Source organism: Quercus lobata, chromosome 9 (genome assembly GCF_001633185.2).
Source record: "Quercus lobata isolate SW786 chromosome 9, ValleyOak3.0 Primary Assembly, whole genome shotgun sequence".
In the NCBI taxonomy this organism is placed as follows: Eukaryota; Viridiplantae; Streptophyta; class Magnoliopsida; order Fagales; family Fagaceae; genus Quercus; species Quercus lobata.
Window position 1 is genome coordinate 34,552,663 of NC_044912.1, and position 18,047 is coordinate 34,570,709.

General features: G+C 35.6%; 1 protein-coding gene and 2 non-coding genes across 12 annotated transcripts; 1 reads left to right on the top strand and 2 right to left on the bottom strand.

The window, feature by feature from the left end:
• Positions 1-8,743: 8,743 nt before the first annotated feature.
• Positions 8,744-8,815, bottom strand: TRNAQ-UUG. The gene has a single exon. It is a non-coding gene; the product is annotated as a tRNA-Gln (tRNA).
• Positions 8,816-9,528: 713 nt separating this feature from the next.
• On the top strand, positions 9,529-9,613 carry TRNAM-CAU. The gene is given in 2 exon segments: positions 9,529-9,566; positions 9,578-9,613. It is a non-coding gene; the product is annotated as a tRNA-Met (tRNA).
• Positions 9,614-10,421: 808 nt separating this feature from the next.
• Positions 10,422-17,696, bottom strand: LOC115959764 (filament-like plant protein 1). Of its 10 annotated transcripts, none has more exons than XM_031078310.1 (9): positions 17,500-17,696; positions 16,832-16,917; positions 16,250-16,408; positions 13,891-14,083; positions 12,345-13,642; positions 11,941-12,213; positions 11,532-11,807; positions 11,128-11,403; positions 10,422-11,017 (listed from the first exon to the last, which is right to left on the bottom strand). In XM_031078310.1, the coding sequence occupies exons 3-9, from the start codon at positions 16,358-16,360 to the stop codon at positions 10,613-10,615; spliced, it is 2,832 nt and encodes a 943-aa protein (XP_030934170.1). In that variant the 5' UTR covers positions 16,361-16,408; positions 16,832-16,917; positions 17,500-17,696; the 3' UTR covers positions 10,422-10,612. The 10 variants fall into 10 exon arrangements, with proteins under 10 accessions (XP_030934170.1, XP_030934172.1, XP_030934167.1 ...); XM_031078312.1 differs by lacking the exon at positions 17,500-17,696 and adding an exon at positions 17,249-17,474 and having other exon boundaries at positions 16,832-16,869; XM_031078307.1 differs by lacking the exon at positions 17,500-17,696 and adding an exon at positions 17,249-17,474.
• Between the last annotated feature and the right edge of the window lie 351 nt (positions 17,697-18,047).

The following is an 18,047-nucleotide window of genomic DNA, read 5'->3' on the forward strand; positions in this document are numbered from 1 at the left end:
GAGGTACATTATGGTCATTGTTGATGATTTCTCAAGATACACTTGGGTTGAATTTCTTAGAGAAAAATCAAGAGCATGTGAGAAATTGGAAACTCTTTGCAAGAGACTACAAAATGAGAAAGGGGTTCCTATTGTCAAGATAAGAAGTGATCATGGCAAGGAATTTGAGAATGCAAGATTTGAGTCATTTTGTGAAAAGAATGGAATCAAAAGGGAATTTTCAACCCCCAAAACTCCTCAGCAAAATGGAGTGGTAGAGAGGAAGAATCGTGTGATTCAAGAGATGACAAGAGTTATGTTACTAAACAAGAAAATTCCTCAAAATTTTTGGGGAGAAGCTGTGAACACCTCATGTCACATTGGTAATAGAACACTTTTTCGAGCAGGAACAGAAAAGACCGCTTATGAGATTTGGAATGGAAAGAAGCCAAGAGTAAAGTACTTCCGAGTGTTTAGAAGCAAGTGCTATATTCTAAATGATCGAGAGAACCTTGGGAAAGTTGATGCAAAAAGTGATGAAGGCATTTTTCTTGGGTATTCTACTACAAGTCGGCCATTTAGGGTTTTCAACCAGAGAACTAAGACAGTAATGGAGTCCATCAATGTAAAAATTGATGATGACATAGCAAAGGTAGAGATGGTTGGTGATGGAGAAAGACCAAGCACCAAAGAACCCACTGTTGAGATCGAAGCTCTTGACATAGAAGTTGAAGGACCTACACTGGAAGAAGAATCAACTCCCATGAACCCAAGAATGGAAACAAGATCAATATCCAGAACATCAAGTCCTCTCACTCCTCCGGAAGTTCATCCTCCCATCTCTCAGAATGATGAAGTCTCCACATCAAAGAGGCCATCATCAAGAGTGATTGAGAACCATCCGGATAGCAACATTATAGGCTCTTTGGATGAAGGTATTCGCCTTAGAAAAGGAAACATACTCTTGGCCAATCATGTAACATACCATTGTTACCTTGCTCAATTTGAACCAAAGAGGGTAGAAGAAGCTCTCCAAGATGAAAATTGGGTTGAGTCAATGCATGAAGAGCTGAATCAATTTGTGAGAAATGATGTGTGGGAACTTACTCCAAGGCTTGAAAATGTTCATGTCATCGGCACAAAATGGATATTCAAAAACAAGACCGATGAAGATGGGGAGATAATCCGGAACAAATCTCGGTCAGTAGCTCAAGGATACACTCAAGTAGAAGGAGTAGACTTTGATGAATCCTTCGCTCTTATGGCCAGACTTGAGTCTATTCGAATTCTTATGTCCATTACATGCACTATGAACTTCAAACTCTACCAAATTGATGTAAAATGTGCTTTTCTAAATGGATACCTAAATAAAGAAGTGTTTGTTGAACAACCCAAAGGATTTGAGGATCCTCACTTCCCTGATCATGTGTTGAGATTGAAGAAAGCCCTTTATGGCTTAAAACAAGCTCCTAAAGCTTGGTATGATCGGCTTACCCATTACCTTCTGGAAAGAGGATTCAAAAGGGGATATGCCGACCGGACTTTGTTTGTCAAGAATGATGAAAATTACCTTCTCGTGGCTCAAGTATATGTAGATGACATAGTATTTGGAGCTACCATTGATGATCGGGCTATAGAATTTTCTGAGGAGATGAAGAAAGAATTTGAGATGAGTATGGTGAGGGAACTTACATTTTTCTTGAGTCTTCAAGTCAAACAAAAGAAGGAAGGCATATTCGTGTCACAAGAAAAGTATACTAGAAACATTGTCAAGAAGTTTGGACTAGACTCCAAAAAGCATGCCTCCACTCCCATGAGTTCGTCTACAAAACTAAATGTTGATTCTTCCGGAATGGAAGTGAGTCCAACCTTGTATAGGAGTATCATTTGGAGTCTACTCTATCTTACAGCTAGTAGACCAGATATTGCATTCAGTGTTGGTGTTTGTGCTAGATATCAAGCTGCTCCAAAGGAATCACATCTGACTGTGGTGAAGCAAATTATACGATATATCAATGGAACTCCAGATTATGGGTTGTGGTATTCAAAGGACTCAAATGCATGCCTTGCCGGTTATTCAAATGCAGACTAGGCTGGTAATGTGGATGATAGAAAGAGTACTTCAGGAGGATGCTTCTACCTTGGTAACAATCTCGTCTCTTGGATGAGCAAGAAACAAAATTCCGTGTCTCTCTCTACAACTGAAGTAGAGTACATAGCCGCTGGAAGTTGCTGCACACAACTCCTTTGGATGAAGAAGCTACTTCATGACTATGGGATTCCTCAAGATACAATGTGTGTTTTATGTGATAATACCAGTGCCATTAATCTCTCTAAGAACCCAGTTCAACATTCAAAGTCTAAACACATAGAGATACATTATCATTTCATTCAGGATTTGGTGGAAGAAAAAGTTGTATGTCTAAATTCATACACACAGACAATCAAAAGGCTGACATCTTCACGAAGCCTCTCGATGGTCCACGGTTTGAATCCCTCCGTAAGACCATTGGTGTTGGTACAATCCCTTAACTCTCTTGTGTGCTGTGTGCTTCACCACTTTATATTGAGTTAATTTGTTAGTAAGGCACACACTTCTTTGTTGGCTATCTGTATAGCATTTTTTTGTTTAATGTTTTTTTCTGCCTTAGTTATCTTTACTTAATTGTTTTTAATCAATCTTTTCCTTCTTGCGTGTCAAAAATCCAACAAACACATAAACAGTAGAAAATCCAAAAAGATTGATCGACATTATTGAGTTTTGTCTAAAAATATGTTTTATCTTGTACCTTTGTGCAAATGGCTTTGTGCATTTACGAGCATAGCTTGTTCCCTATGCACTTATATCATTGTGGGAGAAATTTTGAAATCTTTGTGACTGTTGTAAATAGATCTTCAACCTTGACATGAATGATTAGTGAATGGTTTTGTTGATCTTGAGACATGCATAGACTTGTGTCTATATATCTTCCCACTCTTTATTTTATTGTTTTTGCTAAAAGAGCTCTCCAAATGTAAATCTCCAAATAAAAAGAGATATTGAGCTGCAAAAACCTGTCGCACATACTAGTATTTGACTAGGAAAAAGGGAAAGTAACTAAAAATTAAAATTGTATGATGCCCAAAAAGCCAAAGGCTAACTCATCAAAATGAAATATCAAAAATTTCAGGCATTGATCTCAAAATGAGATGTGTTGATTCAAATAGATCAAATGATATGTCAAACATGGAGCCAAATGAAAAGCTTTAAAGTTATTGTACTCAAGCCTTTGTAGGAGGTCATATATGCATATTTCTATAATTGAGATGGATCACATTATCTAGTGCTAGTTGTATATGCCTTGATTGAATTGATCATTGAAGTTTCACATTAGACTAAGGACTATCTCATCTTTGATATTCACACACAACACACATGTCTATGTTCAATGAATACCATATTCATTCGTGTGATTGTACTTGATTAAATGTGTTTTCACATGCTCTCTCTTTGTTGATCTATCACAAAAATATTTTTGAGTATTTTAGTTGTTTTTGGAAAGTACTTTGTTTTTGCAAAAATTGTCAAAAATTTCAAAAATTGTTTTGCCCTGTTCTGGCGACTTAGTCGCGGGTAGAACCAGTCGCATGCCCTAGTCGTGAGTCCATCACAGAGATTTTTCGCGACTCATTAGCGACTCATTGGTGGGTAAATGCTTCAGTCGCGAAAAAGACTTAGAATATTTTTCAAAAATTTAGAATTTCATGCTTTTCGCGACTCAGGTTGGCGACTTGTTCACGGGTGGAAGGTCCAATCGGGAGGGGTACACAGAGATTTTCGCGGCTCAGTTCGCGACTCTCTTGCGAATGGAACTTCCAGTCGCGAAAAACACTTAGAAAATTTTTCAAGATTTCTCTTTCAAGTGTTCTGGCGGCTGGTCCTGGCGACTTGCACGCGACTTGATTCAGTCGCGAAAATCGCGTGTTTTGGGCAAACTTGGCCAGTTTTTTAAACCTTTTCAGTTTTCCCTCGAACATCTCTGATTGTTCATCTTCTTCCTTACCTAACACACTCTCAAACTCACCGTGTCTCTCTTGAACAACCTCCGTTCTTGCATCATTTCATCATTCAATCTTCAAGGAAAGAGTGAAAATGTCTCCATTTAAGAGAGCAGCTGTGAAAGGAGGTAGTAACAAAGGGAAGGAGCCTGTCATTGATGTTGATGACCTCTCACCTAGAACAAAAAGGATTCGTTCATCATCAGGAGTGTTCGATCCCACCAAGTTCAGATCCTATGCTGCTTTTCAGACTCATGAGAATTACTTTAGAGATGCTACACCTTTACTTGAGAGGGTTGTTGATCAATCATCACTTTTTGACACCAACATCCCAAAATGGTTTGCCCATAAGGATTGGAATTACCTTCTTTCCGACCTTGATGTCGCCTATGAGAATTTGGTAAAAGAATTTTATGCCAATGCAATTGTGGAAGGTGGAGAACTCAAGTGTTGGGTTAGAAGAAAACGCTTCTCAATCTCTCCCGCATATTTGGCAGAGATCCTTCACATCAGCAGACCGATGCTCAAAAATTCACCGGTTTATGATGATCTATGTCCAGACGAGGAACTTCTTCAGGATGTTCTTGGACAAGACTTGGAATTCTCATCCAATGGAAACTCTGTCAGCATTTCTTCTCACCCTCTAAAATTGAGAGTGCTTACAATAGTCATGTTTCACAACCTGTACCCTTTATCCAACATAGGGTATATGAACCTTGGACGTGCCTTGTTTCTTCATGACCTAATCTCTGATATAGAGATTGACATCTGTGCTCATATGTTTCACATTCTATGCAAAACAATCTAAGTTAAGGATATGCATTCCTTTTTGCTGTCTCATTTCTAGAATTTTGAAGCTCAAAGGGATTCGGCCAACAGATGATGACTCTCCCTGCACAAAACCGAGTCCAATCACCATGCGTACATTCAACGCTAGCACTGGTCATAGTTGAAAGAAAGTCAAATTAGAAACTTATGCATCTCCCAGTGGTTCACGCTCCAGCTTATTCTCCTTTGATGACAAACTTGACAACATTGTGACATCTGTCCATGAATTGAGCACCAAGATGTCCGGACTCACATCTATCTTACATCATTATAGCATTCGGTGGGATATGCAATTCACCTCCCTACAAGCTCAATTGGATCAGATTTAGAGGAAGCTAGAAGAGGATATGGACTAGCTATTCCATGACAAAAAGGGGGAGATGATGTTCATTGGGGGAGAACAATGAAAGGGGGAGAAATAGCTTGATCAAAGGGGGAGAAGACTATCAAAGGGGGAGATTTCAGCAAGCAGGCCTATGTTCAATATTTCTGTTTAACTTTTTGCTTCTTATTAGCTTTTGCTATTTCAGTATTTTATGGAACTTGTTTTTAGTTTGTGCCCATGTTGCTTTTGTAAGCTTTTAGGGTTTGTTTCCATGTGCTTGTAGGCTTTTATGGTTTGTACCATGCTATGTAGCCTTTATGTTCTGTTGCCTAATACTTCTAGCTAAATGTTTAGCATTTTCTTTAAGTATTCTCACTCTTGTGCCCTAGTAGGATTTTGTTCCTAGATGCATAAACTTTATATATTGTGCATTGGTTGAGTGTTAGGTATGTAAGTGATTTGCATTGAGCTTATTAACTTGTATGTCCGGATGTTCATTCCAAGTGTGAATAAGTATTGTAGTCACTATTTTATAGTGATTGCCTGTTTGGTCAAGCCATGGTTTATTTCTCATTCCATTTTGCTTGATCGCATTGTGTTTATCTCATATGCAATTACAAGTTTTTCTACATACAATGATGATACTGTGTTGTTATGTTTCAGGAGATTCTTGTTCATATGATTCAAGAGCTTATCAGATTCTAGAGTTAGGTGTGAGTGAGTTTTGTTCAACTGTTCCCAACTCACATATTAAGTCTAGAGTTTGTTTTAGGGTTTTGTCACGAAATAGCCAAAGGGGGAGATTGTAAGGTTGAATTTTATCAACCATCTTGTTGGCTTTATTCCATGCCAAATTTGCTTGTATTTTAGCAATTAGTAACTCTGTATTTAGGTGGGAATCATGTAAGGGTAGTGTGTAAAGAAATGCTCAAGATTGTGCAAAGAAGCAGGGACTTGTGACTGGATCTCGCAGGTGGCTCGCAGTTTGCAAGCCGCCAGAAGTTGCACACGTGCCAAGCATGCCAGAAGCTGAAGAGTCATACCAGCTGTTGCACTACAGGAAAAAAGTCCCAAGCTGGCTAGGCCATTAGCTCGCGGCTTGAACTCGCGACTCAACTCAGTTACGAGATCAAGTCGCCAGAACACCCTGTTTGGGAAAAACTGATTTTTCACGTTCCTTCTCACCCTACTATATATATACCCTTATACCCACGATATTCAGAGAGCTTCCAAAGAGAATTTTGAGAGAGAAACCCTAGAGAAAAATAAGATTGATTTATCCACAATCTTCACATAGAGACTCTTCAAATTCCTCTACTCTTTTCCTCTCCATTGTCAGATCCTTGAGAGGTACATTACCAAAACATTTTCTCACTATACCCAAATCTGTGAGGAGGCCATTTGGTGTTTGGGAAGCAATTAAGAAGAGACCAATTTCATATTGGTAAATGCTATGGTCAAGTAGCAAAATCCGGCAAGCTAAAGAAGAAATAGGTTCAGCGTAACCTCGTTAAAGTAGGAGCTTGGAGGGCTTAAGTACATTGGGTAGATTAGGCTTGGAGGGTCTTTTGCTGTTCATGTATCCCAACTACATTCTTTAGTGGATTGTTTACGCCTGAAGGGCAGCGGAGAGGTTTTACTCCGAGGGCTTCGGTTTCCTCTTCGATAACACATCAAGTGTTGTCCTTGTGTTTGTATCTCTCTTCCCTTAATCTTTTCCATTTAATTTCTGTTGTGGATGTGATTTTATTTGGTTTAGATTGTTTATCAATTCTGTATTAAGTTTATGTTTATTTTCTGCACATTAATTGTTTGATATTAAGCTTGAATTGGTAATTTGTAAATTGGGGGTCTAAACGTTCAAGGTGTTTTATACACTTATTAAACTTTCAATTCTTAATAGGCCCATTTGATTCCCCAATTATTTATTCAATCCACTCTTTTCGTTTAGGTTCATTAGGGTTTTTATGTTGGAATTTCCAGTTATCTAATAAATATTGTTTACAGTAAAACATAGATGTTTCTGAATGAATCAAAAATACACCAATGATCAATGACAAGAAGTAAAAATAAAAGGAACCTTTGCAAAACCCAAGTTGCAAATGTTTACTGTAAAACAAAGATGTTTGTGAATGGATAAACCTATCTTTAGCGTTTTAGACTAAAATAATTAAAATTTCTTTGTTATGCTGATAAATAGAAACAACCCAACTTCGTGATCTCTCTTTCTCTCTCTTTCCTCTTCTAGATCTCCCACTCTCTCTCTTTCCCCTCTTTCTCATTTTCAGTTTTCTTAGATCAGGGTGGGGTTTCAATTTTGTTATTCAGGGGTGGGTCTTCTAATTGGCTTTTTTTTTTTTTTTAATTAACATATTTTCAAACATTAAGAAAAAAATTAAATAAAAAAAAGTTAACGGCAGAAACTAATAGCACATTAATGGAGGATTTAATTGGGAATAAATGAAAGATAGAGGACTGAAATGGCAAAACCCAAACTTATAAGACTAGAATGAAAAATGGTGTAACTTAAAAGGTGAATTTTGCATTTTAGCCTATAGTTTTTAATTAGTACCATGTAGATATATGTATACAAAAACTAACATTGCGTAACTTGTTTTGCTTTCTTGTAATTTATACCAGCATAATTTGATTTATTTATAATTATATGTTTTTTGATTCTCTCTTTTCATTTGGGATCGTGTCAATTATATTGGTTAAAAAAAAAAAAAAAAAAAGTAATTGTCCCACATTGCTTAAGAAAGTGTGTTGTATATAGTATAACTTGCCCCACCCTCCCTTAAAAGTTACCATGACTTTTGAGTGTGTGTGTGTGTGTGTGTGTTTCTCAAAACAAAAAAAAAAAAACAAAAAAAGGGTCATACCTTCCATAATTAGTAAATTATTTGCACCATTCTCTCTTTTCTTTTGTTGTAGTAACTATATAGTTAAATTAGAATATATAAATTAAAAATGATAATGCATAAATTTTAATAGTAATATTAATAAAATAAATATTTTTATTATCAAATAAAAAAGATATTATCAACATAGTCTTATAACAGCATAATTTGATTTATTTATAATTATATGTTTTTTGATTCTCTCTTTTCATTTGGGATTGTGTCAATTATGTTGGTTTTTTTTTAAAAAAAAAAAATTGTTTTATTATATAGTTTTAAAACAGGTCATACCTTCCATAATTAGTAAATTATTTGCATCATTCTCTCTCTTTTTTCGCTGTAGTAACTATATAGTTAAATTAGAATATATAAATTAAAAATGATAATGGATAAATTTTAATTTAATATTAATAAAATAAATATTTTTATTATCAAATAAAAAAGATATTATCAACATAGTATTATAAATATAAATAGAAATAAAATAAAATAATATAATCTATTATAAATATAAATAAAATTATGTTTTTAATTTCATTTTTAAATATTTAAATATAAAAAGTTTGTTTGACCCTCCCATCCATTTTTTTTTTTTTTCCTTTATTTGCATTTTGGGGACTTATATATCAAGAACAATTTGAATTTTGAAGACTATATAATTAGGTAGAAGAAAAGGTCCTACCGGGAGTCGAACCCAGGTCGCTGGATTCAAAGTCCAGAGTGATAACCACTACACCATAGAACCGGTTTCTGTCCATATTACCAATATACTCTTATTTATATCAGCAAATATACAACCCTTCTTTTTTTTTTTTTTTTTTTTTAAATAGTCTTCTGTTTTTAAGTCATGGTCCCACGGGACGCCAATCTCTCCTTTTTAACCTTCTAAATATTGACATGGCAGTTGCCACTACTCTTTACATTGTTCACTTGTCCTCAACGCATACATATCTTCTTCTTTAAAAAAAAAAAAAAAAAACTACAAACAAGAAAAAGAATACCACATTTGACATAGAAAAAACAAAGAAAAAGTTTAGTAAAAGGGATTCTGAAAAATAAAAACGAGCTTAGTAAAAAAGAGTGATGTGATTTTAAAGTGAGTACCGACGTCCACTTAAGTCACTAACAATAAAATCCAAATTTGTGTGTGTTTTTTTTTTCATTCATTAAAAAAAAGTTGTGCTTTGAGCTAATTATATTGGTGAGATATTGGGATGGCTCATAGCTCCCCCTATTGAAACACACTCGAAATTTCTTTATATGTATTTTTTTCACGTATCTTATCTTCTAGTTCTAAATTTATTTTATTATTAAAATTTTTAGATTTTAAGGTTCAATTGTTAAAACAAAATACAAAATAAAAAATAAAAAAATTGTTAAAAGCTCAGTTCAGTTGTCGTAGTTTTGAGTAAGAAGTTTACCTAACAAATTATTTATTTTAAGTTTTATAGAGCACATGGGGTGGTGGCGCAGTTGGCTAGCGCGTAGGTCTCATAGCTTCTGAGTGATCCTGAGGTCGAGAGTTCGAGCCTCTCTCACCCCATTATTGTTTTTTTAATAAAGCCATTTTATGCTAGCAAATTACAGTTCTTCTAGATTTATGAAATAAAGTAACCGGAACAAGTATGTGCCTTCTTCTAAGTTCTAACAACTAAGGTTGCGCTTGGAATTATTTTGTTATTTAACTTATTTTTGTTACTATTTAGTTTGTTTTTGTTACTATTTAATTTGTTTTTGCTACTATTCATGGATTTTATTGCACTTTTTGGTATTGTTTATAGATTCTACTTTATTATTTCAGCTAATTTTTACCTTTATTTACAATATTTTCAACAAAAAGTTTTCAGTTTCAACTAAATAAACTGTTCCCAAACAAATCCTAACTTAATCAAGCAAGGTACACAATAAACTCAAACTTGCTCTTGAGGAGAAATTTTTTTCAGATTTATTTTGTTGCCTTCTAACAACTAAAGTTGCGTTTGAGATTAGAATTTAAAATTAACTTATTTTACTATTTAATTTATTTTTACTATTATTTATAAGTTCCACTGCACTTTTTGATACTATTTATAAATCTCATTATACTGTTTCAGTTAGCTTTTACATCTACAGTACTTTTAACAAAAAATTTTTAATTTCAACTAAATAAGTTGTTTCCAAATAGATCCTAACTTGATCAAGCAAGGTACACAAGAAGGTACCTTCTAACAACTAACTTTATACATCAGGGACTAACTTTATATATCAGGGAAGAATTCCCTGTTGCTAATTTTGAATAAACATAACAAGTCAATTTTGCTTTCACAAAATGAACATTAATTTCTAATATGTAAAAATTTATAAACATGACCAAAGGATTTGCTTGAAATTTCTCATTTCATAGACACCTGTTCATGTGACAATGGAATTAAAAAAAAAAAAAAAAACTCTTTGCTGCTGATTAAACAGCATCTAACCAGGCAGCTCTCAAATGAAAAGAAACCTAAATCCTCCATCTCTACAACTGATGAATAAATTATACACCTTGTTTTGTATATGGTCACTAAATTTCTAGTCGTATTCCACTCTTAGTACGAGAGAAAAATTTAGCAAACCCATTTCGGTTTTTCTCAGAACTGACATGATTTGACAAAATAGCTGATGAAGTTGATGAAGACGGAAAAGGCAGTGAATTCTCTTCATTTTTGTTTATTACAGGACCAGAACTTTCACTAGCAATTCTCGAAGAGTCTGAATTTCTTTTAGGTGAAAACGTTTGGTTACAATGCAACTTCCACAGATCTCCTTCGGGTTTAGGAATCAGTGATGCACCAGCAGAAAACTCTGGTAGGTTGGCAGGGTCAATCAGGAAGTCTTCCAGTGTTGCTAGAGATTTCAATTGATTCCCAAGAGATGCTATTGTTTTCTGGCACTCTGCAAGTTTTCCGGCAGCTACAGCTAGATCCTCCTGGTATAGACAAAATCTTATGATCATTAGTATTCCTCTACAATACCCAGCAAACAAATGATAGAAAATGGTTGAACCATGCAACGTAGATAACAAAAGTGATGCTTGACCTGCTTTATCTTCGATTCACCATTTGAGCTAGCAGTTTTCTGGAGTTCAAATTCTTGGTTCTTTCTTGATAGCTCTTCCTCTAATTCCCGACATTTGGCTACAATTTCTGCTGACAAAGCCCTCTCTTTCTGAACCTCTACTTCTAAAGAGTCAACTTTTACAGACATGGTCCTTGCTTCTGCTTCCATGCTAATGAGTCTAGATTCAAGAACTCGCTTCAATTCTTTTGCAGTATTTAGCTCTCTTTGCAACTCTTCCAACTTCACTTCTGCCTCCTGATACAGACAAAGTCTTATCTTACGATTGTGATATGTAGGGTATACTAATTCTTCTACAATACCCAGCAAACAAAAGATAGAAAATGGTTGAACTATTCTATGAGTTAACAAAGGTGATGCCTGACCTGCTTTATCTTCAATTCACCATTTGAGCTTGCAGTTTTCTGAAGTTCAACTTCTTGCTCCTTTCTTGATAGTTCTTCCTCTAATTCCCGACACTTGGCTGCAATTTCTTCTGACAAAGCCCTCTCTTTCTGAACCTCTACTTCTAAAGAGCCAACTTTTACAGACATGGCCCTTGCTTCTGCTTCCATGCTAACGAGTCTAGATTCAAGAACTTGCTTTGATTCTTTTGCAGTATTTAACTCTCTTTGCAACTCTTCCAACTTCACTTCTGCCTCCTGATATAGACAAAGTCTTATTTTATGATTGTGATACGTAGGGAAGACTAATATTTCTACAATACCCAGCAAACAATTGATAGAAAATGGTTGAACTAATATATGTAGTTAACAAAAGTAAGTGATGCCTGACCTGCTTTATCTTCAATTCACCATTTGAGCTTGCAGTTTTCTGTTCAACTTCTTGCTTCTTTCTTGATAGCTCTTCCTCTAATTCCTGACACTTGGCTGCAATTTCTGCTGACAAAGCCCTCTCATTCTGAAACTTTACTTCTAAAGAGTCAACTTTTACAGACATGGTTCTTGCTTCTGCTTCCATGCAAATGAGTCTAGATTCAAGAACTTGCTTCAATTCTTTTGCAGTATTTAGCTCCATTTGCAACTCCTCCAACTTCACTTCTGCCTCCTGATATAGACAAAGTCTTATGATTGTTATATGGGAATACTAATACTAATTCCTCTACAATACCCAGCAAACAAATGATAGAAAATAATTGAACTACGCAATGAAGATAACAAAAGATAGTGATGCCTGACCTGCTTTATCTTCAATTCACCATTCAAGCTTGCAGTTTTCTGAAGTTCAATTTCCTGCATCTTTCTTGATAGCTCTTCCTCTAATTCCTGACACTGGGCTGCAATTTCTGCTGACAAAGCCCTTTCTCTCTGAACCTTTATTTCTAAAGATTCAACTTTTACAGACATGGTCCTTGCTTCTGCTTCCATGCTAATGAGTCTAGATTCAAGAACTTGCTTTGATTCTTTTGCATTATATAGCTCTCTTTGCAACTCCTCCAACTTCACTTCTGCCTCCATCAGCTGAACCTGGGACGCCTCTATATAGTCCCGAGTTGTGATTAAAGCAGTCTCCAATTCAATTTTCTTTGCTTCCATCTTCTCTAACTTCTCTTCTAATTCAGCATTCCGGTGAGTCATGGCTTCAAGCTCGATTCTCATGGAGCTTTCTCCATTAATTGACACACTGGAAACCTCTGATAAAAGGTAATGGCTTCCATTCTTGGTTTCAGGCAGAGCAGCAAGTCGCTCCATCTCAAGAAAATCATCCATGGGATCATTTGGAGCAGAAGAGGATGGGAGATTTCTTTTAAATGCCTTTTCATTTTTGAATTGATCAAGCTCAGCAATTAGGGCAGATGCCCATGAATCAGAGCAACTAGGCTCACACTTTTTTGGCTCTGAGCTACCACCCATCTTACGAGTATCAATCTCTCCCAAGCTAAGCCTCTCCCCACTATCTGATTGACTATCTGTGAGAGATTCAACATAAATTGAGGAGGCAGTGGTGGATTTGTGATCATTAACTGAGGATGATTTACAAACCACAGATTTTAACCTCCGGCATTCAGCCTCAAGCTTGGCCACCTTCTTTATGCTTTCTAAATGTTGCTTGCTGGCTGTCTCAGCTGCCTGTGTACTCAAGTCCCTCTCAATTGTCCTGATTTCCAACTCTTCAGATTGAGATTGGAGCTCAATTTTGAGCACTGAGTTCTCTTTCTCCAAAGATTCAAGTTTACAGCAAATATCAGGATCAACATGAGTAGGAGATTCAGGTTGAGGAGCTTCTGCTTTGCTCTGGAACACCAGAAGCTGGTTCTCAAGTTTGAGTTTGGTAGTTTCCCACTCACGGGTTTTCTTCACTACAGCTTCCTGGATCTTTTGCTCCTGCTCCTCTCTTGCTTGTCTTAGCTGCCGAACAAGTTCTTTGAGGGCACCATCAAGATGGCTTACCCGATCTTCAAGTACTGAGTTTTCCTGAACTGCGGAATCAAGTTGCTGCTTCAGAGCAACCACTTCATTTTCAGCCTTCTCCCAACCTAGAATTATATTAAAATGAAAGAAATTTATTAAAGCAGCAAAGAATACAGCAATCATTACCATGTTTGGTTGAGATTTACAAAGTTGTAATACAAAATTCCAATTCATGCAAGCTCCTAGATTTGAAACATTATGCGCATATATTCATTGCAACTAACATGCTGCAACCAGACACGGTATTGTGATCGGTTGTCATGAGAATAAGAAATAGCAGAGATGTCCCAAATGTTATGTACTTATGTCATACCTGCAACAGCTTCTTCTGCAACTTTTGCATGCTGCTTCACCAAGTCTTCTTTGGCACTAATATTCACAAGTGCAGCTGATAACTTATCCATCAGGCTCTTCACACTATCATTAACATCTTCAGCACTTGCTACAGCTTTTGATGTGACTTCAGGTGATTGAGTATTATGATTAGGAGATGACTTGAATGCCTCCTGGTTCAACAATGTGATATTGGATAAAGCAATGTTCAACATGCATAAAAACAAAATTTTCATTTCATGAAATAACCAAAATGATCCCCTAACGGAATAGCTCACAGATACATCCACAATTTGATTCTATGTTATAGGACAGGGAAGAACACATAAGTTTTCTTTGGTTACTAGAAACAGTTATGAAACGATATGCAAACATGAAATTTTATAACAGATTGGGTTGGAGTGGCTGATCTATGAGCATGTATGTGTATTTATTTTCAATCCATTTACTAGTTACAGTTGCCTGTGCTGTAGTAAGGCCATGGATTTGATTCTAGTTCATCAAACAATAACTAAAAATGAAGGCAAAACATAAAAAACTTCAAAATTAAGATTTTCTAACCAGGCTTTTTGCCAAGCATGACTTCTTGTGATGTGCCATGTGAATGAGAATCCTGTCTAAAACAAGGTTTATTAAAGAAGACATTGCTGGGGATGCATTTAGGATTAATGTCAGTGTTTCCATTGAGCAAATGAACCCAGAGGTATTCCTAGAAACGCTTTAATGCATCCTAGGAACTGCAAATATAATTCTAAATGTACAATTTATTTGGTTACACTGAATATCTGTTTGGGCATTCCTATTATAAACTTTCTTTTTCCTTTTCTCAACCCCGATAAGATTTGTATGACATCATTAAACGTCCATGTTTTCATCAACATAGAAAAATCAATATTTATCACAGAACACATGGATGTAAGAATTTTCAGAACCATAGTATTAAAACTGCACCACATCCAACTAACAGTGCCTCAAACTTCTGTCAATCAAAGCTTAGTTGTTCAAAATCACCTGCCTGAAGTAACAGTTATGTTTGCGAATGACCTTTTCACAATTCTTTTTTTTATTATCAGAGATTACCTTTTCACAATTCCTAACATGTGTCATTAACATGAAGAGTAGAAGTCCTGATATCGAATGACTGACAAGCAGACTATTATCTAGAGATTGGAGATCTAAATAGCCAACCTTCCTTATGGCTCTGCAGGCCCTTCTCAAAACTATACTTTAAGAGATCATTTCAACCCCTCCAATGCCTTCTTTGGCAAATATAAAGATGTGAAAAAGATCAGTAAGAGGACACATCATTCCTACAGATTTCATGTAGATGATGAGGGAAGCTCTCCAAAGAAAAGAAGTTTGAGCTGAACATTTGTCAATGAGCCAAGTTTTGTACACTTATCATAATTCCAGCCAGTTGTTTGCCATAATCATACTGGTTGCACTCGGTAAATATGTATGCAACTCAACTACTGACAAAGTATGTTTTATGGAAGTCGTATTCTCTTGCCTCAGACATGACATTTCAACCATTACAATGCAAGAAGCAGAACATAAAAGAGTTTTGAGGGGGAAAAAAAAACAGGGAATGATACCTACAAGATAACAAGACATATAACACAAGGGACACTCTTCAACAGGAGATGTCACTAAATGTTGCACGTTTACAGGCTTATCAAGGCCAAACAGAAAAAGTTTAAGTGCAAAGCTATATATAGTGGAAAGACATCTCCTATCAACTTGGTTTAATCTGGTTCTTATATACAAGATACACTCATTCATTCAAGATACTTGATTCATGATGTCCTTATTTTCTAGCCAGCCTAATGCATGTTCTAGGAAATTAATTGCGCTACAATAATAGGGTGGGGGCACTTAGCAGTTATTAGAGAGGATGGCCAAGCAATCAACACGCATATGACCACAAGGTATTCATACTTCAATTCTCAGATCAGAAGATACTCAATTACACAAATTGGGAAAAATACAGTCAGAACTCAGAAAGCCAACAAAAAACCAAGTTAAATTTAAAAAAAAAAAATCACAATTTATCTGCCTAGCAGGTTCATATGTTAAAAGGTTGATGCCCAAAATTTCCATAATGGCAAGAATCAAACTACAATTTCAAACTTATGAATTATCAAGGAAATTTGAAGTGGTTAAGTAATTCAAAGGAAAAAAAAAATACCAAGTTTCAGACATCAAAGGAAATAGTAGGAATGCCGAGAAACATGGGTTCTTGTGGTCGTTATCAGTTGGCTAGTGCGTTAAAGGCCACATAGTATCATCCAAGCTACCTAATAGTCAAATTTAACACAAACTTGGTTGTAGTTGCATACCTGATCATCTGAGTATCTCTCTGAATGCGAAGATATCGAACCTGAACTCTCAGTTTCGCCAGGGCTTTTGTCAGAAGACTTCCTCTTCCACAACCATTTCCTTTTTTCCATTGTGAGCTCCGATTGTCCAACGCCGACTAGCACATCACAGAGAGTTCACTGCCACACACATTTACAACATATATCAACAGGTCACTGAAAGTCCATCATAAAATCCTCCTCCAATTACTGGGAAAAACAGTCAAGTAAAATAAATAATCCAATGGGAAGTTAGCAACAGCGTTCCTTATTGTTAAATAACAGAACTCCCACCAGAACAGTCAAGCCTTTGAAAAGCAGATACACATATTCTCTTCAACAAACTCAACAATTTATACAAAAAGGTGACTTGGCTTATCATTCTCCCAGCTTTGCTTCAAATCCACCCAAGTTACCATCCAACCCCAACCACAAAAATGTAGGACATCCAAAGAACTAAAATGGATTTACTTAGTTTAAAAACCCAAATGCTAATTTAAGACTCTAGTGTCTAGGATATAAAACACAAATTTTGAAAATGAAGAATTCCCAGCTTTTACTCACATTTAACACCTTGAATGGTTTCTGAAATACCCCTCAAGCTGTAAAGTCACCAGGAACCCAATGAGAAAACTTCCCAGATGATAAAACTAATAAAATTTTCCCAAAAAAAAAAACAAAACCAATAGGATAAATCAAAACTAATGAAACAGTGGTTAGTAATAAAATATATAACACAGAAATGAAAGAATTCTGAATTTACAATTCAAAATGTCCCAAATTTGAGTGACCCAGCAAAGCTAAAGAGCACAAAACCTTACTAATTTTCCCAAAGAGGCAATAAATAATAATTAAAACCAATAATTTATATAAAAATATAAATCATATATATTATATTTTTAAACCATCAAAAAAAAATTAAAAAAATAAAGAAGAAGATGAAGAAGAAGAAGAAGAAGAAGCAAGACCCAGATCAAATACCTTTGACTGGGAGACCAAAAACAAGCTGGAGATTGGACAGAAGTAGTTTTAAATGAAAAAAAAAAAAAAAGATGGTTCAGTTCAGACTTGAGATTTAAGATTTCAGAAACATAAATAAATAAAATAATATTTTGACAATAAAAGTAACTCTGCAAAAATCTCTGGAATGTCAGTGAGCATTCAAATATGTAATAAAAACAACCCAAGTAACAGATAGTGTGTGGGCTTCTATTTCTTGTTTTTCACTTTACCTTTTTGTATTCTCTTTTTTTGTTTTCCAAATATATGAAAAAGAGTGGAGCATGTGATTTGGGTTTTGGGATATGAACTCAGGAGACAGAACTATGAAGGATATGTGAGATTGGAGTGTACAGGGTGAGACCACAAAAGACCCACTTTTTCAGCTTTTTTGTATTTGGAAAATTAAATTAAATTATAGTATTTTGTTTTTAATTTGCGTTTTGAAAATTGAGCTGCCCTTATTCCCGCCCTTGGATAAGGTTTTTTGTATTAGTTAATACAAGTTTTCTTTGTTGCAGAGAGGCTCCCCCACTATCTCTATCTCTATCTCTATGTCTATGTGCGTCTTTTTAGTACTCTCTACTGTGTCTGTGTCTCAGTTTTTCAAAAAAGTGTTGCATAAAATAACTCCATTTGTCTTAGCATAATCATTATAAGAAGGCACTCTTACGGTGGACTTAATTTCATGGACGTTGGATTTGATGCATTTTTCATGACCTAGCCTGGATTCATGATCTGACGGTGGAGAAAGCGTGAGATGGTAGGACCCACTTTTAAA

What these genes read in the sequence shown, in the direction of transcription:
- LOC115959764 (XM_031078313.1), bottom strand. Translation starts at nt 16,360, where the DNA reads ATGGAAAAAAGGAAATGGTTGTGGAAGAGGAAGTCTTCTGACAAAAGC. An exon ending in AGAGATACTCAGATGATCAG is followed by an intron (nt 14,084 to 16,249) that starts GTATGCAACTAC and finishes TTGTTGAACCAG; the next exon opens with GAGGCATTCAAGTCATCTCC. An exon ending in GTGAATCGAAGATAAAGCAG is followed by an intron (nt 11,018 to 11,127) that starts GTCAAGCATCAC and finishes TGTCTATACCAG; the next exon opens with GAGGATCTAGCTGTAGCTGC.